The 26348-nt window shown below is 40.2% G+C and overlaps 1 protein-coding gene across 1 annotated transcript in view; it reads left to right on the top strand.

Moving 5' to 3' along the window:
- igf1ra (insulin-like growth factor 1a receptor) overlaps positions 1–26348 on the top strand; it is an 82255-nt gene that overhangs the window by 39980 nt on the left and 15927 nt on the right. Inside the window, exons 3-10 of the mRNA XM_056765536.1 lie at positions 14387–14690; positions 15493–15629; positions 16631–16775; positions 17973–18181; positions 18714–18840; positions 19094–19326; positions 19448–19615; positions 21729–21936. Coding sequence (XP_056621514.1) covers positions 14387–14690; positions 15493–15629; positions 16631–16775; positions 17973–18181; positions 18714–18840; positions 19094–19326; positions 19448–19615; positions 21729–21936 — 1531 coding nt within the window. The remainder of the gene's footprint in view (positions 1–14386; positions 14691–15492; positions 15630–16630; positions 16776–17972; positions 18182–18713; positions 18841–19093; positions 19327–19447; positions 19616–21728; positions 21937–26348) is intronic.

Raw genomic sequence — 26348 nt, 5'->3', positions numbered from 1 at the left:
GTGGTCCTATGTTTCCCCTAGCTGTGTTCGTGGCACAACATTGCACAATGGAGACTTTTGTTTGTTGGGGGTGGAAGCGGAGGCTATTCTGTTTCAATCATTTCTGGAAGTCCTACGTTTGCAACGTGGTTGGGGCTTAATGCTTTCCTGTGGCTGTCTGTTGTTCCCTCTTTTCTTTCTCTAAGCCCTCTCGCTCTCTGTCAGTCTTTTTGCTACGTTGCTTCTTGCTTGCCTGCCTTCTCCTTAGGAGTCCCTTGCCTTAAAGGTATAGCTCAACCTTGAATTAAATTTCTTTCATTTAGTTAACCTCATATTGTTCCAAACCCACATGACTTCCTTTCGTCCGCAGAGCTGGAAAGGGAACTTTTAAAGATGTTATTTGATGCTCTTTCACATATAAGTAATGGGGATGTTAGCCTTTTTGAAGCCATGCAATAAATACATTTATTTAAATATTAAAATTTATGTAGTTCACTGTCATGACCTCAACTTTGCTCTCTCAGAAAATGTTATGATAACAGTTATCCAAATAATGCAAAATGTTGGGGGTCCTTAGGGGTCAGGGACAATGTTGAGACAAGGTCTCAACAACTGCCCTCGTGCATATCTGCACGCAAGCCCCGCCCCCCACTAGCCGCATACTTCTAACCCACTTGAATCCTCCTGTCGTGCTCCGAGCGCATTTCACCTCTTCCCTGCGCAGAGCTCTCGCAAATGCTCCTTCCTAATCTGACTAAGGGCTAATCTGTTTTGGGGTCAGGGGCCAGACAAGGCTTAGAGCCACCAGACTGACTGACTCACTCCGTCAAACACCCGCCTGCCCTCCCTCCATCTATCCATCATGGTGCCTGCGTTGCCAGACGAGGGCCACCTGTCTGCTCTAGAGATCAATGCTGCCAGTGACCAAATCAGCCAATGATTATATCCCTCTCTGTCACACTGTGCTTAGAGGCACTTAAATGCACTTGAGAACCATCTATAAATTTGACAAAAAAGGAATCTATATTTTACTGGATATCTTTATCATTTCGGCACTGCTTATTAAGTTAGTCTCCCTTCTGCTCTTTCTGGCCCCTGGATTGGTGCGGCATCTGTAAAATAGAAACTGAAATGAGAAAGAGAGAGATATTGAGAAAGAGGGCAAACAAACTCTGAAAAGAGGAGGTGAAAGAGGAGAATAATGATGTCACCGTCAACCAATGAGCAGGGTGCTCCAGAGAGCATTTATGGGCTGTCAGCTGTCCTGTTTTATCCCCATCACAGTCCACACACACATACACTGTGGCTATGTTCGGAATGGAATACTAACTGCTTACTCTATGTAGTGTAGTATATACACACTGCCCCAAAAATGTATGCTGAAGTTACTTTAAAATAAAGTGCATAATTGTTTTAAGCCAGTTCTACATTAAATTTTAAGCAGCATTACCTAAAATTCTTTCGTAGCCATTGCTTAAATTTTTTAGTAACTCTATTCCGAGCAAGGGATTTTGCTTAATTTTTTTGGTAAGTGTGACTCATATTTTTAAGTTGTTTTTATTAACACATTTTTGTTATTTCTACCAAAAAAGTCTAGTTTAAAATGTAAGATCATTCAGATTAATAATTTATGTTATTAACACCTAAAATACAGAAATGATGGACAGCTGTGAAATGTTAAAAGCTTTATTTTTTTCCCTGAATGAATTTAAGCATGAAGCATACAGCAGTTCAGAAATGTAAATTTCATTGTACAACAAAAACAAATAAACATTACCAAACAACAGACATTCTGTCAATATTATAACAACAGTAACCATCAACATGGTTTTTAATATTTGTGGTGTTGTATGCATAAATGTGAATGTGCGTTTGATAACAGTGTAGAGTTATGTTATTTATATAATGTTTGTGTGTGGTCTTGTATGCTTGCATGTGAAGTGTGGTGTTGAGTTGAGTTGAATATGGAGATCTCGAGATCACTGTGTGCTCTGCAAGGTTGATTAACTTCACCATTATTGTCCTGAAACATATGGTATGATATAATTTATAATATTCATTTACAAAGGATAAAATATGTAAATACACATACTGATAATTAAAAGAATGTAAAGAATCAATATGAACTGTTATGTAACGAACAGGTCTCCTGCATCATGTTGAGTTCTTACCTAGTTCATGTATAATATAATATTCGCTGTTCCAGCCTCCGCCTCACACTTCAAGCTCACGGTAAACGGTCACACCCTGTCTGCATCTCAAGATGCGTCATGTCAAAAGATAACAGAAACCATTAACAACAAGGCATTTAGTATAGATATACATATAGGTAGACAGATGAAAGGTTTGAAATAAAGTAATGACAGCTTCGTGCTCTTTTTAACTCAAAAACTTTGTCTATAAATGTGGCGTATGTGTCAAATTGAAACTAAAAAGCTCTAGGAGCTGGACGGCTAATATTACTATCAAGGTGTTTTCATGCCATCTTAAAAGTAGGCAATTGTGATTGTTTACCATAAATCTCATTAAAGCAACGTAAATAAAATGTATGCTCACAAAAGTTGAAGCGGCCACTATGCAAGCATGTTTCTGTATATTTGATATGCAGGAGATTATTTTAAACACTTAGAAACGTGCACCACCACAATTACATTTATTTAAAATGAAAACACTAAGAAACATGTATCTTCAAACTCTTGATGGGATTTATTTTATAAAACATTAAAGTGTAAAACACGTTTAGTTTACTGACCTTTATTGTCTGAGGAGATCATTTAAGAAGATGGCCACAAGCCGTGAAAGTCAGTCAAGTGCTGCGTCACATGATGTAACCAAATCTTATTTTTTTGGTCAAATTGACTAATAACCAGATTCATGCTAATTTTTTTTAAATTACTTGCTGTGTTTGCTCAATATTTTAAGCTAACCACAATCTCAAGAAATTTTGTAAAATTTAAAGCAAGAAATTAAGTAATGCTCAAAACTAAAAAAAATGAATTAGCCTATTTAATTGAGCCGTATTTACTATGGCCAATATTCATTTTTACTCTGCAGTGTTTATGGAGTAAAATTTTAAGAAAAACAAGTTAGTTAAGGTATTACATTAACTTTTGTTGCTTACTGTATGAGTGGTGTCCAGTTATCATACCAGAACAAAATGACAAAAATGTCTTTTGGTAGTCTAATAAATCAAAATATAATTTTTTTCACTTTTTAATTGATAGAATTTGATAACATCGCATTGTGGCATGCAATATTTTGTGCTGCGTGCATATTTTGTTTGCATCTTTATTTGTTAGTAGTATAATATTCCAAGCAAGTATGTTATGTATGGCAGGAATAATAATAATTTTGAGTCTTTAATTGGCACGATGAAGTTTAGTTACTTAGCAGATGCAGTGACGGGATTTGACATAGTATAAATTGCCCGGACCGTAAACGGTACTATTTTTCACACTCGAGTGCACGTGTGCAACTGTATTGCCTTATTTAGTCTTGAAGTTAATGAGGACAATCTATTACAAGTCATTGTTTACCAGTTTAAAACAGCTGCTTAGTGTAATCGAATCTTTTTAATCCAATCTGTAAGCCTTGTGGGGCAGTTCATCGTCCTTCCTAACAATAGGGGGTAATAACAGAGTATTACATTCACAGCATCCCTGCTGTTTACACTGGGTTGCGTGTGGGTGACCATAAACCATTTTGCCATATACAGAAATCACATTTGCTTAATTCTTGGAACCAATCATATGTTTGCTTTGTGATATCTCTTTTATGACAGTTAAGCACCTGTCAGATTGTAAAGTCTCAATACCATAATGATAAATAAATAATTTGTATTGCAGTTATTCATTAAAAAATAATGCATTATGGTAATGTAAATCACAATTGAGAAAAATGGGAATTCCTAAACAACTAGTGTGTATTGTATTTATATATAATGTACTTTTATATGGATTTCTTCATTTAAAGTTGGGTGGATATTAAGATATGGAAATTTAGAACTGGAGATGTGTCTTGAGATTCACCCACGTGTACTAGTGAAATAGACCTTCCATGTTCCTTATCACCACATATCCGTTTACATTTATACACACACAAGTGTTTCCGAATACCTTTTATCTGTGATATTGCAGCATCATGTGACATGTATATCTTAACGGAAATAACATCTGAAGTAATGAAAAGCACTTTAAACGGTTTGTTAGGTCCCAAAATAAGGTCGCCGGCTTTCATGTGAAATGGCGCCTGTGGCGTTTGGCTTCGGGTTTGAACTGTCAGTTCGGTGTCCCACTTATCAAAAAAGACAAAATCTCATCAGTCTATTTCACATGAAAGCTCGGAAAAACAAAGCTATGAAAGAAAGAGGAGAGGTCTAGCTTCCTCAGCTCACTTAAACCAGCTGCTGCCTCTGAGGGTGATTGTACCGCGGGTCTCGTCCCCTCTGAGAGAACAAAAAAGGGCCACACACGCGAGCTCTCTGCTTCTCTCCCAAAATAAATAGAGGAAGGCAGCAGAGGAGTCTGTATATGTGTGTAGTGCCAGAAGCTGAATGATAAGTAGCCACCAGTCTCTCTCTTCAACCTAGAGATGATAGCCAGACCAGTAGCAGACACTAACACTATGCGACGACCCAAAACTAGAGAAGGCAGAAGTGTGGCGAGGAGAAGCGTAGAGCCCTGTCAGCATGATTTTTTCCCAAAAAGAAAGGGAGAAATACTGCAGGGGGTGTTTGGCTGTGATATGGAGTGCATTATGCTGTGCCCTTGGGTAACTCTGCTTAAGATTCACCTGAGATAAAAGCACAGTCATCTGGCCTTTGGTCTCTCTTGATATTGATACATGTCGATCTTTGTTTTTTTCTCTTTTTCATATTCACACATGCTTGTGCATGTACGACATTTTCCCACCAACTAACCTGATACTGAAACTGAAAGATGGTCACTGAAAGAAAGTGATGAACTTTTAAATGTATAGATCTCTGGCAGTCACTTGACCTATTCTGTTTTCAACGCCATACTGGCAGGCGAGGACAGCCGGGAGCGAATATGAAACGAATGGCGCAAGCAAGAGTTTCAAGGCAACAGAGTTCCCTGCGGACTATAATTCAAAAGACATAGACCTGTGCATAGCAAAACTTAATAGATTCAACATAACAGATCCCTATAACAACCCCAGGGTGCATTTTATTTGTATCAATAAAGAAACGGATAGCTTCCTGTCCTGCGGGATTGTAATATCTACAACTACCTCATCAACTTTTCATCGTCCTACTTCGGAGACTCTTTAAAGGCGTGGAGTGGTTAAATATGTACGTGAATTTTGTAATGGATATTCAACTTCGGAGTCTGCCGGCTTTAACCTGCTTTGTCGTCGTTGGAAGGATAAGTCAACTGTGTTGTCAGCTAACGTAATTGACCTAGCTCTTCTTGTTTGTAGGCAGCCAATATAGCTATATCACTGATCTTGCAGGTTAAACATTCCCAAAAAAAACAAAATGACCCTCCATTGAAGCCATGGGTGGTGGTCAGACACAATGGCGATGTGTCAGAAGCCCACTGCGATTGCGCAGCTGAACTAAGCAAGTGCTGCTCTCATGTGTCTTGTTTAGGATTTGGCAGCATAACAGCAGAGAGGAAGAGAGAGCGGTGAGATGTGTTGATTAGCACGTTTAACTGCAGTTAACCATTTACACGTCTATCGGGGATTCGGGATCCTTAGGAATAGGATAAAATGATTTGCCCTTTGCTTTCCCCCGCCTGTTCTGGCATCCTGGCGAACAGCAGCTATCCGCCATGTTAAAATAGCACGATTTGTAAAGTCTAAACAGCCTGGTTTTAAATTATTGTTTGACCACTGTCCAATTCCACAGCCGCTCTAGCGCTCTCCTGATCAAAAATGGCGGAGTTCAGATTGCGGGACGTCAACCTCTTTTGTCCCTGGCAGTCACCCTCACACCCTTTATACACCAGACACGAGCTGCGGGATGCGATGCGACAGATGCCTCCTTCTTAATAAGTTCGTCCAGTGTGGATAAAATGTAACATTTTAATGGGTTCTATTGTCTTTTTCGTGTCACGCCTCGTCATGTCCACACAAACACGCTGTTAGAAGGTAAATGTAAGATAAATATTGTATTAGCCATTGTTTTGTATGTGTTTTGCAAGTTTTTGGATCCCTTCAACCAAAAATGTAAGATATTTTTGCTGGCATTAAATGTTAAGCATTTAAATATAAATAAAAAGTAAATTAAAATGAAAACATTGAATTTCTATTTACTATAATACATTGAAATTTCATTGAAAATGTATTAATTAGATATTGGCAATATTATGATGATGTTTGATGTTAATTGCTTTAACCAATCAAAATGGCAAGTCAAAAATGCCAGGACTTTTCGATTGGACAGCTTTTATCATTTAATGACATTGTCAGTTTTTGCGGGTAATGCATCTGTTTATCTAGGTTCTAGAGCTCGGTATATGATTTCCGCCGTCATCTATGTTACAAGTTAGCCTAAATATTTATGCTCTTGAGGATTTTTGTCTCCTACTAAATGTAAAATATTGACATTCTACTTTGATTCCTGATGTTGTGGTACTAAAATCGTGTGTGTTTTCACTGTGCCAGGATGAAGAGTGTGCCAGTGTTATTGAAGTTGTTCCACAAGGCCTCTTATTACTGTCCGCAGAAACAGGGCCTGACAGAGCCAATCCACTGAACCCCATGACTCTTGATTGAGTCTGAGATGAGACAAGACTCTTGCACATAAAGGAGAGACAGCATGTGTGCAATGCGCCTCTGCTTGCATGTATCTTGATATTTGGTATAGTAAATCAGAACTCCTGATTCCAGATTTGCGAGCACCCATAACATGCATAGAATACCTGCATAAATAAGTTGACATGTCATCTTTGCCTTGCGTATAGACTGTGGCGGTTCTGTATGCGTTTCTATGTGAGAGTGTGTTGATTTGTGAAGCAAGTCTGTGGTTCCCAGACAGAAGTGGGGTGTTTTCTATAACCCCCCCATCACCCAGGCAGCGAGCAAGCTCAGGGCTGCCAGGAAACACAGCGCATTTAATGAAGCAGATCTGGGAAGTGAAGTATTTTTAGCAAACTCTTGAGCTGAGAGGAAACACCTCCAAAGCAGTGGAAAACCAAAATAAAACCTCCTGCCTCCTTCGCTCTCTGAATCAGCCCGTGGCCTGTCTCTCCGGTTTTTAAGAAATGCCTGGTTTGTGGGAGCCTATGTGGGCACTGAACACAGTCTGGGTGCATGTTTAAATAAAACTATATACACTGTTCAAAGATGATATTTTGCCGTTTGCCGTGTCCCCGTTTATTCTCAGGCAGACTAAAACAGTTCAATTTATGTGCTTGGTTCAGAATGTATCTTCCAAAGCAGCTTAACAAAGAATGGAATAGCACTTTATAAGTCCCCTGCTGAGCAAGCCAAAGGTGATGGTGGCAAGAAAATCTCCCCAAGATTTTAAATACATGAGTAGAAGCAGACAGCAGGCCTGCATCTACCACTCACACCTGCTAAGATCATCAAGCATGTGGGTTTTAGTGTAGATGTTGTTATGTAATGTTGTGGTTTTTCAGGGTGTCTAGAATGATCTGCCCTGGGCTCCCAAGTGGGATTGTGTTTCCGGATAAGGATGTGGCTTGATGGAGCCAGGGGTCCTACCGCAGGTCCGCTTAGGGTCTGTGGCGAATAAGACCAACAAGCTGTTCCTCAGAGCTCCGTCTCCGTAGTAACCTGAGAGTGGATGAGCGCACATGCACACACACGTAAGCGCTCATGAGTACTTATACATTATATCGTATGTGCAGATCGCACAGCATTGCTGATCTGTAACATGGGTGTGGAGTAATTGTTTTTAAATTATTAAATTATGTTAAAAGCATCTTTAAATATTTTTGTTAATAACAGATATTATACAATGACATCTTACTGATCTTCCTGCTAATCATTTAATACTAAATTATCTGAGCAGCAACTTTTTAACTTGAACTTAACTTTATTGGTTTTAGTAATTAAGATCAAATCAAACAAGTTGTTGCAGACAAAAAAAAACATTTTAATAGGCTACTTTTTGTGTAGTTATTTATTTGCTTAATAAATGTGGTTATAAAAGTATAAAAGTATTAGATGTATGTTATTAAAAGGGGTCAGTTTATTAGTGGGTCACTGTCCTCCTCTTTTTTTTTGGAATTAATGTTAGCATTTAGTTTAATGTTTCGTCTTGAACAACATTTCATCAAGCAAGCACAGTCTAGCCGCTGACTGGAAAAAGTGCATATTTAATTGCCATGGTTCCTGCTCCCCACACCAAGCAGGACTTGTTTACCATTTTGGTACTTTAGTCAATGGCATGCCAGTCATTAAGGACACGCCCCCTCTGGCTCACTCGTTCACTGCGTATCTCCGCCCCCTCACAACTTTAATATCAAAGCACATATTTGATGCGTTCATAGGGCTGTGTGTGCAGACACATTTAAGCACAATGCGTCACTTTAAAAATAATACAATTTTGATACAATGTGTTCTTGTTTTAATCATTTCGTCATTGTTATATAAAATGTTTTAAAGGTGATAATACATTTAAAAGATAAATAAGAAAAACACCTTTTCGTGCAATTTATAACCTCTGGCATTGCTGTTCGGAAGGATCAAACTGTTTGTGAAAATCATAATGTTTTGTAACGCCACAAAATGCTATTTAATATTGAAGTATTGACTTGTAATGTAAACACATGACGTTCATCTTGCTTGGATACGCAAAAACAGAGAAAGACGTTCGGCTTATAATCACTTTAATAGGCCTGTACTCTTTCTCAACATGTTTATTTGATTGATCCTTCCCATATTTTCGACTCTTTTTTTTTTTTTTATGCATACACAACCGATTTATAGGCGTTTCGTTTTTCATTGCCCTTAAATTCCTAATGTTTGACTTGAGACGCGTGCTTGAATCATATCTCTAAGCAGTTGTCGTTTAAGAAGTTTTACTATTTGTGGTATTTAAAAACAGTTTTAAAAAGATCTCATTGATCTCCCTCCGCAACATCTGCAAATGCAGCCCGCAAAAGAAACTGAAAGCCATGTCTGTTTATCTGCGCAATATGAACATGCTACTTCACTGCACGTTCTCCTCAATAAAGGCGTCTGTCTGTGTGCTCGCCCCTGCTTGCTTTGCGTCATAGGGAGGGCATTTGGCGTGTTGCCTCTAAGGGGGCCTCTTGCTGGGTCACGTTATCCCAAATCTAAGATTACAAACATCTCTCGGACGTACGTGCCCGCGCAGTGACCCGATGCGCGCTGAGATTGGTGCAGCAAAGTACCGGAGATGACCATGAGCCACAGTCTCGCCCGTATACGCCGAATGAGGTTGCGTTTATTTCTCCACCATGCAGTTTGATACTGTGCATGAGGGTTAAAGTAATCAACACGGGTTTGCCTTTTTTTCCCTCCGCATGCTCATTTGCCATTGCAGCGTGACGCACAAGAGTATTCGACGCAGTACGTTGCGTCGTGGTTTTTAGCTTCAGGGAACACTACTGAGGCACTCAAGCCAAACAGCACATCATGCATTAATGACAAAAATACTGCCTTGAATTGATTAAACAAAACAAACACTGCATGCACCCATGAAGCAATATTTTGTAGTTTCAAGGCAGAATATCTTGCTTACATCTAGGTGCCATGCCCAGTATTTTATTCCTTGACCAGGACCCCAAAAATGTGTTTTTGTGGTTGGAGTAAAGCCCAAGAGGATTATTCTACTCCCTGTTTTGAACATTCTAGTTATTCTTTACATAGACCCGCTGAGTTGAGCTTTAAGGAGCGGCAAGTGTGTCAGTGGGTGCGTAAGGGAATATTAACATGACATTATATACTGCCAGTGCAGAAAATATTGGGTTTTGTCCTATTGTTTAAAAAAAATAAGATTTTGGGACAAATGTATACTGTTCATCTCTGGTTTGGACAACACCAGTGACTCATGTGCAATGTCTCCAGTCGGCTTTACAGACTGGCTGGGCTGTTCAGCTCAGTGCAGTGTGTGTGCCTGTGTGTGTGTGTGTGTGTGTGTGTGTTTGTGTGTTCTCTGCACAGCTGGTCAGAGAGGTCAGTAAGCAGTTGTCTCCCTCATGACTACTCAAAGGAGCAGACAGGGTTAGTCACATCAGGACCATCACGCTACGGGTCCTGTGCATGTGGCTGTTTGGTTCCGTCATGCACGTGGCCATCAAAAGTTGGCCGCTCAACATGACTAGAAACTAGAAAGGTGCATATTACTGTGTATCTGGCTTGTTTTTAGGTTGTATATACATTTTGTACTCTGAACTTGTCTGTTGAACTATGTAAACTTCCTTGTTAGGTAATACTGCCTCCGTTTGAAGTAGTGGAAACCCACCGTGCCTGGCATAGCTGACTGTAGAGTCCATCAGTGTGGAAATAGGCGCACAGACTATAAATAAAAGACCACATGCATAATGCTTAAGTTTGTTTGGTCATTACCGATTGCAAATGGTGTTTTTGTTTTTATTTTTTCCTTCTTCCGCCCAAATTGTACTCCGTTCCAGTGAAAGAAATGTGTGTCTGGAATATTTTCTCATGAAGGCATATTTGGATGTGATATGGAAAGCTGTAGTGTGTTTGCCTGGGGTGCCCCCTTTTGGTGGCATTCCAAGAAATGAATAACTTCCGGTTTCCTCTCCCCCACTCACTACAGCTGAATATGTGAAAGGATAAGTGAGGACTAGTGACTAGAAATCCTTGTGTTTAGGTTTAGCTTTATAAAGCTTTAGCTTAATTCAATTCTGAACTAGTGGTCAGATATTTATGGAGATATAATTTAGAACTGGAATAAGAGCTGGAAAAGTGCTGCTATTAATAGGCCATAAAAGGGCCATGTGGCTATTTAAGGAAATGCAGTTCTCATTTACAGCTCTATGTTACGCTCTGTTATATATGTGTGGTATGATAAAATCTATGTCTAATGCTGTGGTCTTAAACCACAATTTATAGTAAAAGCTTATTGTAATTAACATTACATTTTATTTTATTCATTTAACCCCTTTCTTTCTTATGCAGAACACAAAATATATTTTGAAGAACGTTGGTAACCAAACAACATTGAACCGAACTGACTTTCATTATATAAACACAAAAACAACTGAGACATTTCTCAAAATATCTTCTTTTGTGTTTCACAAAAGGAGTCAGGTTTTCAACAACATAAGATTAATAAATGCTGACTGAAGTTGTATTTTTGGGCGAAGTATCCCTTTAAGGAAAGTGGCTTTATTAGTAATCTGGGTGGAGATAAATACATGCTTTTTTATAATCTGCTGCTTTAGGAGATTATCTGATATTCAGTTAAGGAGTTAAACTAAAGAATGTTCTGGGAATTTCAGCAGGGTGGCATATGATGTGGCAGAATGTGCAGAAGAATGCAAAGCATCTCAACTGGCAGGAGCTGGATAAACTTTTCCACCCAAGTCCAATTACGTCCCTGCTGATGTTTGCTCCAACGTAGAGAGCAGGGAGTGCGTAAAGTCACGTCCTGGCTCTGTAGGATCTTCTCTCCGAAACTTAGTTTTAAGCAGATAGGAAACTAAATGAGGGTGAGGACAGGCACGATGAAATTAGTGGTGATGTGCCTCTGAGAAGCTTTTGTATGAATACAAACACGAACAGGGAGGAAAAACGTCCTTGTGATGCAAAGGGACGTGGTGTTCTTGCTCTGTTGTTCTTGCTGGATTGTGCACAGAGGCACGGTGGAGCCTTACTGTGCGTTCAGACCGCCACCGTCGAGAGCATCAAAAACGCTCTGGCCGCCCTGCCAACAACGCTGTAGAAAGAGTATTGGGCGCGCTGGTGCTCTGATGTAGATCAAAATCTTATTTTGTATTTAAAGGGGCCGCAAAACAAACAAGCTTGTTGATCATGTGCAGACTGACCACAAGAAATAGTTTGGTGGAACTGTATTGTAGCTACACATTTGCTAACAAAATATCATCTTGCAGCTGTAACACTGTTTTGCATGCTCTGGCGCTAAAGTTAGCATGAAATTCCTGCTTATTTACTGAAAATGTATAACGTTAATGCACATCATCAGTAACTCAACAGGAACACAAACAGTCTCAGACACCTTGGTCCTCGCATCATTTTTCACATATTTATATCCCTGTACGCAAACAGGGACGAGACGTATATGATTGGGAAACCTGCCACAGCAATGATCAACCTCTCCTCTATTTTGCTTGGGTACTAATGTGGTAGGAACCAAGTTTTTCAGGACTGCGTTCTCTGGAATCCTCTCAAGCGGTGGACTTCTATGTTCCAATTGGTTGCCCCCGAACCGCGTCAAAGCTCATTACTATAAAGTTGACCTGATTTCAACTCTCCTTGACGCCCTCAACAGCCAAGACGTGCCGCGTAGGTGCTCGCCGGTGCCTAATAAAAAATGAATGACTTCCGGCCACTTTGACGCTCTCGACGGCGGTCTGAACGCACATTTAGGCATGTTGCCAAGCTGTCACGGGGCCTTGCATCTTCCCGCCTTGTTTTGTATTGTACCTTTAGGTGCATCAGGTGCGCTTTGTCATCCTTTTTTACTCTTGTCATTAGCCTGAACCAGGTCTAGCCATTGAAGGGCTGTTTGAGGGGATTTATATTTTCCGTCACACGGACAGGCTGAATTGCATCTCGCATTAATCTGATGTCACGACGAGCGCCGTGATCAGTGTTCATTTTGCAAACAAACAAAATGCTTTGATTTTCCCAGTAACGTCACACCGCATGATATGAGCTCGTAAATAAAAGAGGAAAATTCCCATGTAGATGTTTCTTGGCTGTGCCCCTACCAGGCTTAGAGCCAGGAGTTTGTTGCTGGGCGACCAGGAGTGCTGTGCCATGAGGCTTAGCTCCCTCTTCATGTTGATCCGATGGCGCTGGCTGTCTAGTTAGACCCACCTCAGGCGACAACCCACCCAAGCAGTTTCTTCAACAGTGGCTGCAAGTATGCTTTTCCAAGACCTGACTGTTTATGTTTCCTGGACTTGAGTTAAACTTTATTTAAGTGGAACAGAAAACAATAACAAAGGAAGCAAGAGGATTTTTAATATAAGAAGAGTAGTTTAATATTAGGTCATTTTTTTTATATGAATCAAATCTTTCTTCAAGTGTGATTTCTGTCATATGTCGGTCTAATAGATCTTACGTGGTCGTCCACCATATTGCCTGGTAATATGATTAAGCATTGTACGAAACTGACCCAAATTTGTTTGACTCCATTTTTCCCTTTTTCCGCTCATACAGAGCCTGTTTTCCATGGCTCAAGACAAGTGATTCCATTGCACATCTTATTGATCCCACATTTGTCAACAATGTGAAAGGATCCCTCGACTCTACTTAGCCCACACGGAGCGCGTTCAACATGGCTTGTTGCTTAAAGGCTAATTTGAAACACGCTCCCCTTCCTTTTTACACTGCACAAAAGTTGTAATTTCTCACGCTTTTAACAGAAGCCAATCTCTTTGCTCGTTTCAGGATACATCATGATGTCGGTATCCATTCCATCAATGCAGCCGAATTGTTTGTCAAAGCCAGATTACAGAACGCCTCCAAACCCACCTGTTTGTTTGTATGAAATGACAGTTCAAAGGCTTTGTTTAAAGAGACGATTTGAAGAAGTTTAGAATTGATGTAGGCAAAGCAATCACAAGGATTTGTGTTAAGAAATTGTTTGTCATGTACAATACATCTGGAAATCTATCAGCGTCCTTGTTTTTCTATACCAGACTTAGTGCATTGTTACTGTATTGTAAGGGGAAGTATGCTGTTACTTGTTGGAAAAATCTTCTGTATTGCTGGTTCTTCTCATGACACAACCCAGCACTGTTAAAGCCCACCACAGGGCCGTGGCTTCTCATTGGGCGCAGCCTGAAAAAATGTTTCCACAGCTTATAGTTCAAACATCAATTCATTTGCATGCTAGACAGTTTGGCTTTGTTCCTTTTTCAACCCCTTCTTTCCCTCCTAAATTCCCATAACAGTCTCTAACTGTAATAATATTTATCTGTAGTGATTCCAGAGCTGTAGTTTACCAACCAGGCTGGCAAACAGCAGCGCCAGGCCCTGCCCGCTTCCGTCCTTTCCATGCTCTGATTCATAGCCATCCTCAGACACTTTTATTTTATGAACTGATCTAAAAACTGATCCTAAACCTGGCGCCCCTCTTACTTACGAGAACACACACAGAGACAGAAATGAATTAAAATAATACACAGATGCACTTTTAAACATTCTGGACCTCACATAGCCTCATGAATAAACTTAGACTTCCTTTTTCGATGGCACTAACCTACATCATATTCATGTGTTTCTCCTCCAGTGTGTCCAGAGAATTGTGAGAAGAGAGCGTGCACAGATTCGGGTGAGTGCTGTCACCCCCAGTGTCTGGGCAGCTGCACTGGACCCGATGACGATATGGCATGTGCCGCCTGCCAGCATTACTTTCACGAGGGCCGCTGCGTTGAGGACTGCCCAACCGGCACCTACAAGTTCGAAGGCTGGCGCTGCATCACCATGGAGATGTGTGCTCAAGTTCACCTGCCCAGCGAGGTGTACTTCGTCATCCACAAAGGAGAGTGTATGCCCGATTGTCCACCCGGATTCACCCGAAATGAGACTCTGAGGTATGCTGGGTATAGGATCTCCTCCAGATAACATTGTGAAGATCAGTTTTACACATTAACACTTGGTTTCGAGTCTTCGATGATGTAAGCAATGACTTACGGTCCAGTGAGTGATGTTAGTTGTGGCAAGATGGATCCAAAAGATGAAATCAGACCTCATAAGTCTTTATGACCGATTTATTGGAAAGATCCAATACCTTACCAAACTAAAATTATTGTGTGTTGTATTGAACACACAGCCCCTCGTAGTGTATTGCTTTGATAAAGGCAGGCGTAAAGTTTTATGATGTTTAATATTTATTTATCAGCTTTGATTTCCTGCTGGCACTGTTTCATGGGAGAAAAACTGATGATAGTGATAATCTGGTTAGAGGAGATTGTAATTTAAGTTTCCTGAACTTTACTTATCTTTGGCACTTTTGTAGTGAAATATTAACAGAGAAACTGTTGACTTATCACTTTATTATGTTTTCCGTGTCACATTTCACGTGCCTGTTACGTAGTCTATTTACGATTTTAAACTGGCAAGAGCTGGTTTTGACTCTGTGCTGTTTAATGATTCTCCTTTCACATGAAGCCCAGGGTTCAAGCAAGGACTTTGTTAAACGTAAACACCTCATAAAGCAGCGACCTTGTGTTTGTCAAAAACAAGTCTAAATATACTTAATGTTTTGGTGAGACACAATAATCCAGTCAAGATTCACTGGCATTTGCCTACTTGGAGTGCCTGTTGCTGTGGACTGTCCTTGACATTATCTCTCTCTCTCTCACTCTCTCTCTCTCTCTCTCTCTCCACCTGCAGTATGTTTTGCAGCGCATGTGACGGAATGTGTGATAAGGTCTGCGAATCTAAAACTATTGACTCTGTGGATGCTGCTCAGTCCCTGCAAGGCTGTACGGTCATCAGAGGCAACCTGCACATCAACATCCGGCGGGGCAGTAAGTTTCCTCTCTCTCTCTCCATCCTCCCTCACAACCCCCAGGGATAAGAGCAACGACAGAAAAGAATGACAGATTCTTACCTGAGTAACCCTGCTTCACCCTATGGAAAAACCTGGAAATATCAGGGAATATTACAATTATGATTTTCTGGTCATAAAGATGCAATTTACATTTACCCATTTGTCAGACTCTTTAATTCAAAGCCACTTTCAGTGCATTCAAGCTATAGATTATGAGCTATACACATTATTATTCTATGGCCTTTTTGCTGCTCACACAGTACTCTACCAAGCAAAAACATATAAAATGTTCAGTTGTTTTATATTTCTTTCAAATTTTGCCTCGCTCTGTCAGACAGTTGCAGCTGGTGCAGGATGAATTAACCAAGCGGATCACCTCTGTCCTTGGGTGTCTGCATTTGCTTTCGGTTGCATTTAGACTTATGGATGGTTGCAGACGCAAACGTTATGAACGACTGGAAAGGTCACTGATACTTATCAAGGTTCTTGTGGTTATCATAGTTTATTATAGCCAAAATACTATGAAAAACTTAAACTACATAAACATTAGAAATATCTTAGAAATATAATATATGTTATATAAATAGCAATATAAACATTTGACAAATAAAACAATTACAAAGCATATATCACATTCAAATTAAACTAAAATTACAATAGAAACCAAAAATGTTAAATACAATCTAATTCAAACTAGATAACAACCGATAACAAAATTACAATTATCCTGATACTCAATGGTGAAATGTTGTCGGACATGATTATAGTGTTTTAATAAAATGTCATGTATTTTCCTTGACTCACACAATAAGGCTCATGAGCCACTAAAGCGCTAAACAGTCTGATGCGGAACAGTCGCTGCCGCCCATGTATCACTCACACAGTGATGAAGTGATGAGTTACCGCAGACACTGTTTGTCCTACTGGACTTGGTTTGTGTTGCGCTAGTATCATGTCTCTCTCTCTCTATTTCCCCAGATAACATTGCATCTGAGCTGGAGAATTTCATGGGGTCGATCCAGAAAGTTACTGGATATGTAAAGATCAAACACTCGCACACTCTGGGCTCGCTGTCCTTTCTAAAGAGCCTCCAATACATTGAAGGGGAAGAGCTGACGGACCAGTAAGAATTTAAGCACTTAACACCAGCTGCACAGTGCACACTTTAACTATCGTCAGGATCTTTTTAATGATTAATGATTGATATTGTCCAATATTTATGCTACATGTCTTAGTGTTTCTTGTCTGTCTGTGTGTGTGTGACTGCGCCTGGAATGTGTTTAAGAAGTTGGCCCTGTCTGTGGATGGCCTAAGTTTACAAATCTACAAATTCCTGCAACTAATGCAGCGTAAACAGCTTGATTTACAGACTTTGCTTAATTTCTATTATCAGGTAAAATTCATAACAAAATACAAAGATGGAGTCATAGTTTGTTGGGCGTCATTCTGATATGTTACGATGTGAAGTTACAGGCCCCTCAAGTTCAAGGTCATTTACCAAACTTCTCCATATGTCTTATTTCTAATTTCTTTTGTCGCATCACGTACGTTTTTACTTTCAGCCTAGAGAGAAAAACTATTGTTGCTGGGAAAATCTTTCATTGTGCCAAGTCAAGGCGCAGTTTCAGTCGCATGTCTGAGACAAACACAAGAGCATAAATGTTTCTCGTAGGACTCGTTGTCCTTCACAATCCTTTAATTGTAAAACGTTTCTTCAAGGGTTTCCATAGAAACGAAAGCAATTAAACGTCAGCATTGCTGGATTGTACAGGGAAGAAGGCTCTGCATCGTATTGCTTGACAAGCTGCTGACCGGACGATGCAACTAATACATACACATACTTTACAAATACGCAGAAAGTGGTTTAATATTCAATTCTGTGGTGTGATCATAGTGTGATGTCAGGAGTTTTAGAAAAGATGGCAGGGGGAGGGTGTGGGAAGTTCTCCGGCCTTCTTGTTTCGATCTTGCTAGGGTTGAGTTTCATCTGGAGGAATGCTTGTAAGCAGCGCAGGCATTCTTTACGTTCCTGAGGTCTTCAGTTGAGCTCAGTTGGGTGCAGCTGGAGAAGCCATCTTAACTCTCTTCTGAGCCCTGATCTCTGTGTGTGTTTTAATGAAACGCGATCTGCACACACACTTCAGTTGTTTTTCCACACAAATCACATTTGTCATGTGTACAACCAGGTCAGATTCTTCTCATTCCACTCCGGGTTAAGGTCTTCTTACATGATAAATAATATATATATGAGGAATAGTTCTTGGGAATGTCTTTTGTGTTTTTACTTCTTGACGTTGTTTTGTGCTTGTGTTCTCCAAAGGTCATACGCATTCTATGCCATGGACAACCAAAACCTGCAGTATCTGTGGGACTGGACCCAACACAATCTGACCATTAAAAATGGGAAAATGTTCTTCCGCTTTAATCCTAAACTCTGCATATCTGAGATCCGGAAGATGTGGGAGAAAACAGGCGTCAAAGGAAAAATGGAAGAGGATGACATTCGCAGCAATGGAGAGCGAGCAAGCTGTGAGTCGACGTGGATTTTTTGCTAGATTTGTGAGCTCCCAGTATTAAATCATATGATGTACTGTACCACCTATACTGTGCCACTGTTATCCACAAAATAATACCAGGATTATACGTCCTTATATTGGGTATAAAAACATATATCATGTCTTGTGTAATCTGTATAACAAACAAATTGAATGATTCGTTTCATTCAATAAAAAAATAATTGCATTAATTAGAATTCATTAATATTGTTCTTTTAATATACCGTTTGTCTAAGCTGTTCAGTTTTCCCCACTTTATTATGTTTTAACAGATTTCTGCTTAGATTGAATGTGCTTTGAAGAACACTGATAATAAATAAGTCAATGTGGCTGTAGATTTCCACAGAACTCTGACTCAATGATGTGAGAAATCAACAGAAGTGCCTTTTCTAACACCACTTCCTAGAAGTTTGTGAAAGAAGGAAAGGGCATGACGAAGGCCTATTTCAGGTGAAGATCTCTTATGGGTGCTTTTACTGAAATCTCTCTTTTGACCCCTCTTCTAGGTGAGAGCCATATTCTATCGTTCACGTCCAACCAGACTCAGAGTACTCGGATAAAGCTCACTTGGGAGCGATATCGACCGCCAGACTACAGAGACCTCATCAGCTTCATAGTCTATTACAAGGAGGCGTAAGTATCACACTTATTGTTAGAGACACTAACATGTTATTGACACAGATGTTGATACAGCCACTATATATTTTTCACATACAACCGAAGAGATGCTTATGAAAAATGTGCATATCTCTGTACAACATGCATATTTGTATATACAAAATTGTATTTTTTATATTCAATATATAATATTCAATATTTACTGTTTTTACTATATTTACTATTAACAATATTAAATACTGTAAGTATCTCTGTTACATTAATACAGACCATTCCAAAACATCACTGAATTCGATGGACAAGACGGATGCGGCTCTAACAGCTGGAACATGGTGGATGTGGACCTCCCACCGGACAAATCAGACCCGGGGGTGTTTCTGTCCCCACTAAAGCCCTGGACACAGTATGCTGTATTTGTGAAAGCTGTCATCCTGGTTGTGGAGGACAAGCACATTCTGGGAGCCAAGAGTGAGGTGGTCTATATCCGCACCAAGGCATCAGGTAGACTTCACCACCCGCCTTCCAATTTCCCTCTGACATTTGATTTAAGTCAGCTAATATACTGATCAACAATTCGGCTATAGTAGTGCAGTCTTATAAGGACTCCATGTTTATTTCTCAGCACCATCAATGCCTCTGGATGCCCGTGTATATGCCAACTCCTCTTCATCCCTGGTAGTGAAATGGTCACCTCCCATTTCTCCCAACGGAAACAAAACCTTCTATCTGCTCCGTTGGCAACAGCAGGCAGAGGATCGTGAACTCTTCCAACATAACTATTGTTCTAAAGGTTTGTTTGAATATGAATAATACGAAAAGCATATTTTAAAACATTATGAAAGTAATGCAAATGATTCCAGAGGTGTTAAGTAATGTCTTCTAAAGTAAAACTGTATCTTTGCGAGTAAAAACGATGATCATGTTTAGTCAAGATTGTTCACGTTACGTTTGATCACACAATACAATGAATGGCAGCACACGGGCTCAAAGTGTCTCAACATTGAATCTCTTTGGTTCTAGCGTTGCTCAGAGACACGATATCTTTCAAAATTACTCAATGTGAGTAAGTTATGGAATAAAGTTTGTTTTTGAGTAAACAATTTCTTTAATTAAAAGAGATGAAATAATGCAATTTGCTTTTCATCAGCTTTGCATTAACCTACATATTACACGGCTTCTTATCAAATACATAAATAAACAGACATGGGCCCGGTTTCACAGAGAAGGCTTAAGGCTAGTCCCAGGCTTGTGTGACCTGTCTTAACCAAATATAACTTGCCAAGAACTATCATATATATTAGTGTCATCTTAATTAAACTAAGGGATAGTACTGGGTTAAGGGCTGGTTATACTCGACGCAGTCGCTAGTTCGCCTGGGTGCGCGCGCCAAATATGACGTCATCGCGGAGTTCGCTTTGGGTGAGCGCGAGCTCATTTCGCGTGGCGGCGTGCACAACATTTTTTGTGACTCGAGCGAACAGTTCCCGCAGTCAACATGAAAGCTTCGAAGAGATTTTGGCTGAACATGTACGCCTGTACAGACATCTTTAATCATCAGTGTCTGTTTTATATTGTATTCAGATTGAAACAATATTTATAAACATTGCTCTTTTGAACTGTTCTTATATCTTCTCGTTTTATATAACATAAAGACATCCAATGGGTTAATCTATGGCAATGTACATTTAGCAGTCCCTAACCAACAATATGTAGAAATGTGTCTGCATTATGCACAGAAATGAAAGAACAAAAAGTTTTTGATTTAAAAATTTATTAAATCAACAAACAATACATACATCTGCTTCACAAGAGCGATGTATTCTACATCTCCACGTTTTGTGGCATGCAGTGGGTGAACATTCCATCTCCCTTTTTTTGATAGTAGCAACAACACAAAATCTCCTACGTTTCCTTGTCGAGCAGCTGCTCGCAAGACCCCATTCTGAATGATCTGACGTAATTCCGGTAAAATTCCTACTATTCTTCTACTTCCTGCGGATTTACAGAACGATTTTGTTCATGCGCCCCCTGTCGTTTCAAAGAATATCTCAACGTCGAACGCGTCAAGTATAAACGTCTCGTCCGTTTGGGGAGTTGCGCGCGCGGTCAGCGGAGGCTTTAAAGGTATAAACAGGCCTTTAAGCTTAACCATGTCTGTGAAAGCGGGCCATGAAATATTAATTTCGGCTTGGTTTTATTATATGGAAAGATAGACAAAACAGACCATCGCATGGTTTGATGGCCATTATAAACAAATATCTGAGAGCTAAAAGCCAGTCAGTTTTTGTAAAAAAACACATTTAGCAGGCGATCACACAGAACACGCCTTTTCTGTTCAAAAGCTCTTCTGCACTTTTGGTTGACTCTTTGAAAAGAGCAGCGTAAAGCGTTTTATTTGTTGCTAGGTAACCAACAAAACAGCAGTCCTGTCAGTCAAGGATTATAGCGCAAGCGCTAGTTGCTGTTAACTGTCATATTATCAGACACTTAAAAAAGCTTCACACAGAGGGCGTTTGCTCTGACCTTCCTCGGTTAACCCTCGTCAGCCAACATAAGTTTCTCCTTCATTTCAGTCTACGGACGTTTCAAGCAAATGTAAAGTTTCTGTCACGAAATAGAAGACCCGCCTCACCTGTCATTCAATTGGACAATGTTAAAAAAGCTGCATGACATCAAGCGCTTTTCTGCTCAGAATTCAGTTTCTTTCAACTCCAGGCGCTTAAAGTGCTCCGCCAAAAACTTGAGGCACAGCAAAAACGTGAGGCGTCCGGCGCTTAAACCGCTCCCTGCCAACTGAAAACGATTCAAAAGAGGCGCGTCTAACAGCAAAATATGCGTTCTGATCAGGCCCTAAGAAAAACACGATTACCTTATTCTTTTCATTTCACTGTGTCATGTTTCAGAACTAAAGATCCCCATCCGCATCTCAGCCACGGCTTTGTCAGACATGGAGGGAGACACAAAGCCAACCAAATCGGATGCGGTCAGCTCGGAGAAGGGCCCGTGCTGCCCATGCCCCAAAACAATGGAGGTCTTGCAGGCAGAAGCGGAAGACCGTTCCTACCGCAAAGTCTTCGAGAACTTCCTTCACAACTCCATCTTCACGCCTCGGTATGACACATGCACTCACAGCACAGTCTGAATCAGCTCTTAGATCAGATCAAGACAAACTGTAGAATAATAGAAGGGCTGGGTCGACACTTGGTAGCGAGGATCCGAGGTTGTACACCAGTGGTCTGAAACACTTCATTGGTTCGGTGTCCCTTTAGAGTGATTATCAAAGTGAGGCTGAGGTCATAGTCTCGAGGCTGCTTTATTTAATTGAATCTAAACCAGAATTTTGGAGGCTCTGACCGGCGGCCTAATTATTCCAACATGGGGCTGATCAGAACATGTGGTTTTGGACAGGGCGTGTGCCAGCAGCCGAGCCTGGAATGAAATCAGATGGCAAGGGAAAAGGTACGGCTCTTAGAACGCCGGGCTACGTTGTTGCTGAGGCAACGGTGGCAGTCGTGTATTAAGGCGTCAGCGGGCTGTAATTTTGGGATGCACAAACAGAGGCGGGTGGTAGAGGGATTGGATTAATGAGGTTGGAGAGCAGCCGCAGGCTGAGAGCTCGCTCCGTGTTAGTCTTTTGTTTCCTGAAACAGGGAGTGACATCTGCATTGTGTTATCGGTTTACCTTGCTTGTGGCATCGGATGTTTTCCTGTTGAAGCCCTTCTTGAGAATAACAGGATCTATTCACGTTTACTTAGACACACATGCATCGAAGGGTTAAATCAGGACATGTGCCTTGAGTAATGTAAATCTGGCTTTTTGTTTGTTTGCGATTGTGTGTATAAGTGTGTTTTTGGGGCGGGATGTTGCGTCATGAGTATCGATGCCCAAACTGATGTCGCCAAACATCTCCTACCACTTATCCCTTCCAAACCGCTGCTTTTTCTGAAAGCCTGTTTTCATCAAGGTAATGGTTTGCGGTTCTCTCAGGGATGGTGTGATGCGCACCAGTCGACTCGGCTTTGCGTCTGAAATCAATGGAAAAGTCATTCTGTAAATGTAAATATGTTTTACCTCAGAAGCAGGGATGTTTATAAAGCCTCTTGTCTTCAGCATTGATAGCTTCTGTTTTCTTCCCGATCCTGACAGCCTGCCTTTTTCCCCCCATTCTTAATTTTCCTTAGGTTTGATAAGTTGTGGCTGTTTTGTAAGCTGGGTGAGATATTTGTCATCACAGTCCTCTGTTTCTCCTCATGGTGCCCCTAAAACCTGCTGATCTGGAAACAGAAACACTAAATTAGTGGCTCTGAATTACTTTTACTGTCATATTTTTATTGTCGTAGCTTTCCTGTAGCTCAGTGGTAAGAGCATTGTGTTAACAATGCAAGTTTGTGGGTTCGATCCCAGGGGATTGCAAATTCCTATGTAAAATGTATAGGATAAAGCAATGTAAATCGCTTTGGATAAAAGAGTCTGACAAATGCCTAAATGTAAATGTAATGTAATGTCATATAAAATAAAATAAAATAATTAGGTCTGTCAATGAACAAAAATGGTGCAAGAATTAGCATTATCGAAAAACGGATTACATGATTTACTCAACCGATTCTAATCCCTTAAAGGAATTTAAAGGAAAAACTAAAAATTAAAAGTAGTTTCTGTACGAATTTTTTTTTGATGAACACAGAGGAAGATATCCAGAAGAATGCTTCTGGCCACCGTTCTGTCATTCAGAGTAAATGAAGATAGACTTTTATTTTTGGGGTGAATAGGTCCTTTTTTTCCTTGTTTTTTGTTGTGTGGTTATATCTACTTATTGATCAGTTCTCGGAGAGGTTTTTAGATTCTCTTGTCATCACACGCCCTCCATCCACACTGAGAAAATCTCATCACCCAATCAAGACTTCAGGAAAAAGAATTGGTTCAAGTCTGAGAAAGTCTAAAGATGCTGGATATTTGAGGGAGGAGGAGCAAGAGTTTAATGAATATGTTTTTCCATCCAGTGTTCTCTTCCTCTCTGCCGATGTTTTGCTTGGAGTGTCCGGCTCCCAGGAAATATACAGCAAACCTATTTGGAATGTTAATGAATTCGAAAGCAATATCCCTTTTGAGGAGTGGAAGAGGTGTGGGTGCGTGGTGTGATCTTTTTCAACTCCCACACACCTGATAAGATTTTCTCAGGCCCACGTCCTTCTTGAGTTTGCGCTTGAGTTTCAGTTCCCTATGGGGCATAAAGTGTAGCCCATGAATCAATAGCACTCTTGCACGTAAGCATTCAGGCCTGGGAAAAGTGGACACGATGTGCTCCTGTTGTCACTGTTATGTTGGTCTGGAACCGCACCTGCTGTTATGTCTTTGGAGGCTGTCAGAGGTGTGCAGGTGTGAAATCATCCCTCGGGCCCCAAGAGTCTACACGTCTTTTTGATTCCCTCAGCAGAGTGCTTCAAGTGAGCCTGGCCTTTTCCTAAATCAGCGATTTATGCCAAGATTGTTTAGGTTGAGATCTGTATTTACGTTGGTTGATGAAAGGCAAGCTCTGTCTGTGTGTGAGTCTGACTGGGTTAAAGTGGATTTTCTTTTGACGGGGAGTTATCACAGTAAATGGCGGTCATGAGGTCGTACTGATGTTGTCTGACGGTCAGATGAGGATAGTCTCTTGTCTGGCCAATTCATCCCCGCCTTATCCTTACACACGCAAGACCTTTAGCTGTAATGGAATGATGTAAAATCCTTCCGCATAACTGACACAACACGTGCAATTTTTGATAAGACTACACTGAATTTATAAAAGACTGTAGAGTATAATGTGTAAGTTTATTTGTTATTTGACAGATTTAATTGTACGACCTGTACTTTCTTCTTCAACTCTACATCTGGTTTTCTTTAAGATCAGAACCTTTACAGTGATCACAGTGATGCTTCCAGTAACATTGTGATTCAAGCTTTTACAGTAAATAGCCTAAAGGCTGATATGAATCCATACTTGGTGAGTTTTAAATAGTGTTGAGTTGCTTCCAAAATCCCCATTCGTACGTCTTCGAGAGCTATTCATCTGAAGTGACATGGAATGTGGTTGTTATTTGACTGTTTTCCTTAGAGCAATGTGTTAAAAGTTTCCATACACACGGACAATCGCATACACAAATGAGTCTCTCATACAACTGACATTTCAATGTTGATAAAGTGAAAGTGGCAGAAGAAGGCTAGAAGAGCTTATAGCATTATGCACCAGAATGTTTAAACATTTATAATGATTCATAATTGTTTGGAATGCTATTGAATGCAAGACCCGTATCCCGGGAAAGGAAGACATGATGTGCCGGTGGTTGCTACTGTAAAAACATCCTCTGTTATGCCCTCAAAGCAAAATACGCCTTTATTGTACACGTAACAGGATATATTGTATAGATGACCCAAATCTGTCCCCATTTAGATCAACATGTTTTCTTTATTCTCAAATCAGATCATGTGTTAGTTTAATGTACTGAAGAGAACAGGGGGCCTATTTACATATACAGTAGCCGCTGAAAAAAATTAAGAGACTATTCTGATTTTTCATACATTCAGCCTTTCTAGATGTATTGTGGCCATTCTAGTCCAGTGTCTGTTGTATTTCAACATAATCAAACCTCATGACTGACATGAAGTCATCCAACAGCAATGTGAAAGACTGACAGCATGACAAGACACATGAAAACTGTGATAAAAGTCCAGGTTATCACATTAAAAGTCGTTTTTATACTTTCCCTAAAATAAGTACAAATATTACTGTTGTATTGCTTAAAAGTGAACATAAACTTGAATACATTGCAATATTTGAGATATGAAGAAATACAGAGCATAATTTTTGTTATTTTGATCCTTTTCATATTCTGCAAACAAATGCAAAACTAAACAATATTTTTGTTGGAAATTTGGGGAAAATATTGTAAGCAGTTCACAGAAGAAAATAAAAATGATAAATAAATAGTAATAAATAAATAGAATATATATATAGTTAATTTAGACTCAAAATGATCTCTTAATTTTTTCTATGGCTGTACATGCATAGACATTTTATACATTTTCAAGAATGTTTTAAAAGGCACAAAAATTACAAATCTTGCCACTAAAAGTCAAGGGACAACTGCTGGAAATGTTGTCTGTCTGCACTTTTGTCCATCAGTCTTTCTTTTTGACACATTGTTGCCGTCTTCCTCTTTGTATTTGTTTTGGCACGCTGTGGTTTCCCCACATCAATCTCAAATCGTCCTGTCTTTCCCATCTGCGGTGGATCCTTTTGTTGGGTCTGAGTTTGACTATTGAATCTTTACAGAGATCCCGAGCGAGCAAATCGTTACGCGTCACCTAAAAATGGCTCTAGGTAAGGCTGTGGCTCTGACCCCTCGTATGTGGTCCGCTGGCGTGTGGTAAGCTCTTGTGGTTGCTGTCGAGTGCATGTATATAGTGGCGGCAGGTTTGACCCTTAGTTTGCTAATCGTCTCATGCGCTGACTCCACCATCAGAGGCAGAATCGGTCATATCA

The sequence above is a fragment of the Triplophysa dalaica genome, chromosome 14 (assembly GCF_015846415.1).
Source record: "Triplophysa dalaica isolate WHDGS20190420 chromosome 14, ASM1584641v1, whole genome shotgun sequence".
Classification (NCBI taxonomy): domain Eukaryota; kingdom Metazoa; phylum Chordata; class Actinopteri; order Cypriniformes; family Nemacheilidae; genus Triplophysa; species Triplophysa dalaica.
This window is presented reverse-complemented; position numbering and strand designations above follow the sequence as displayed.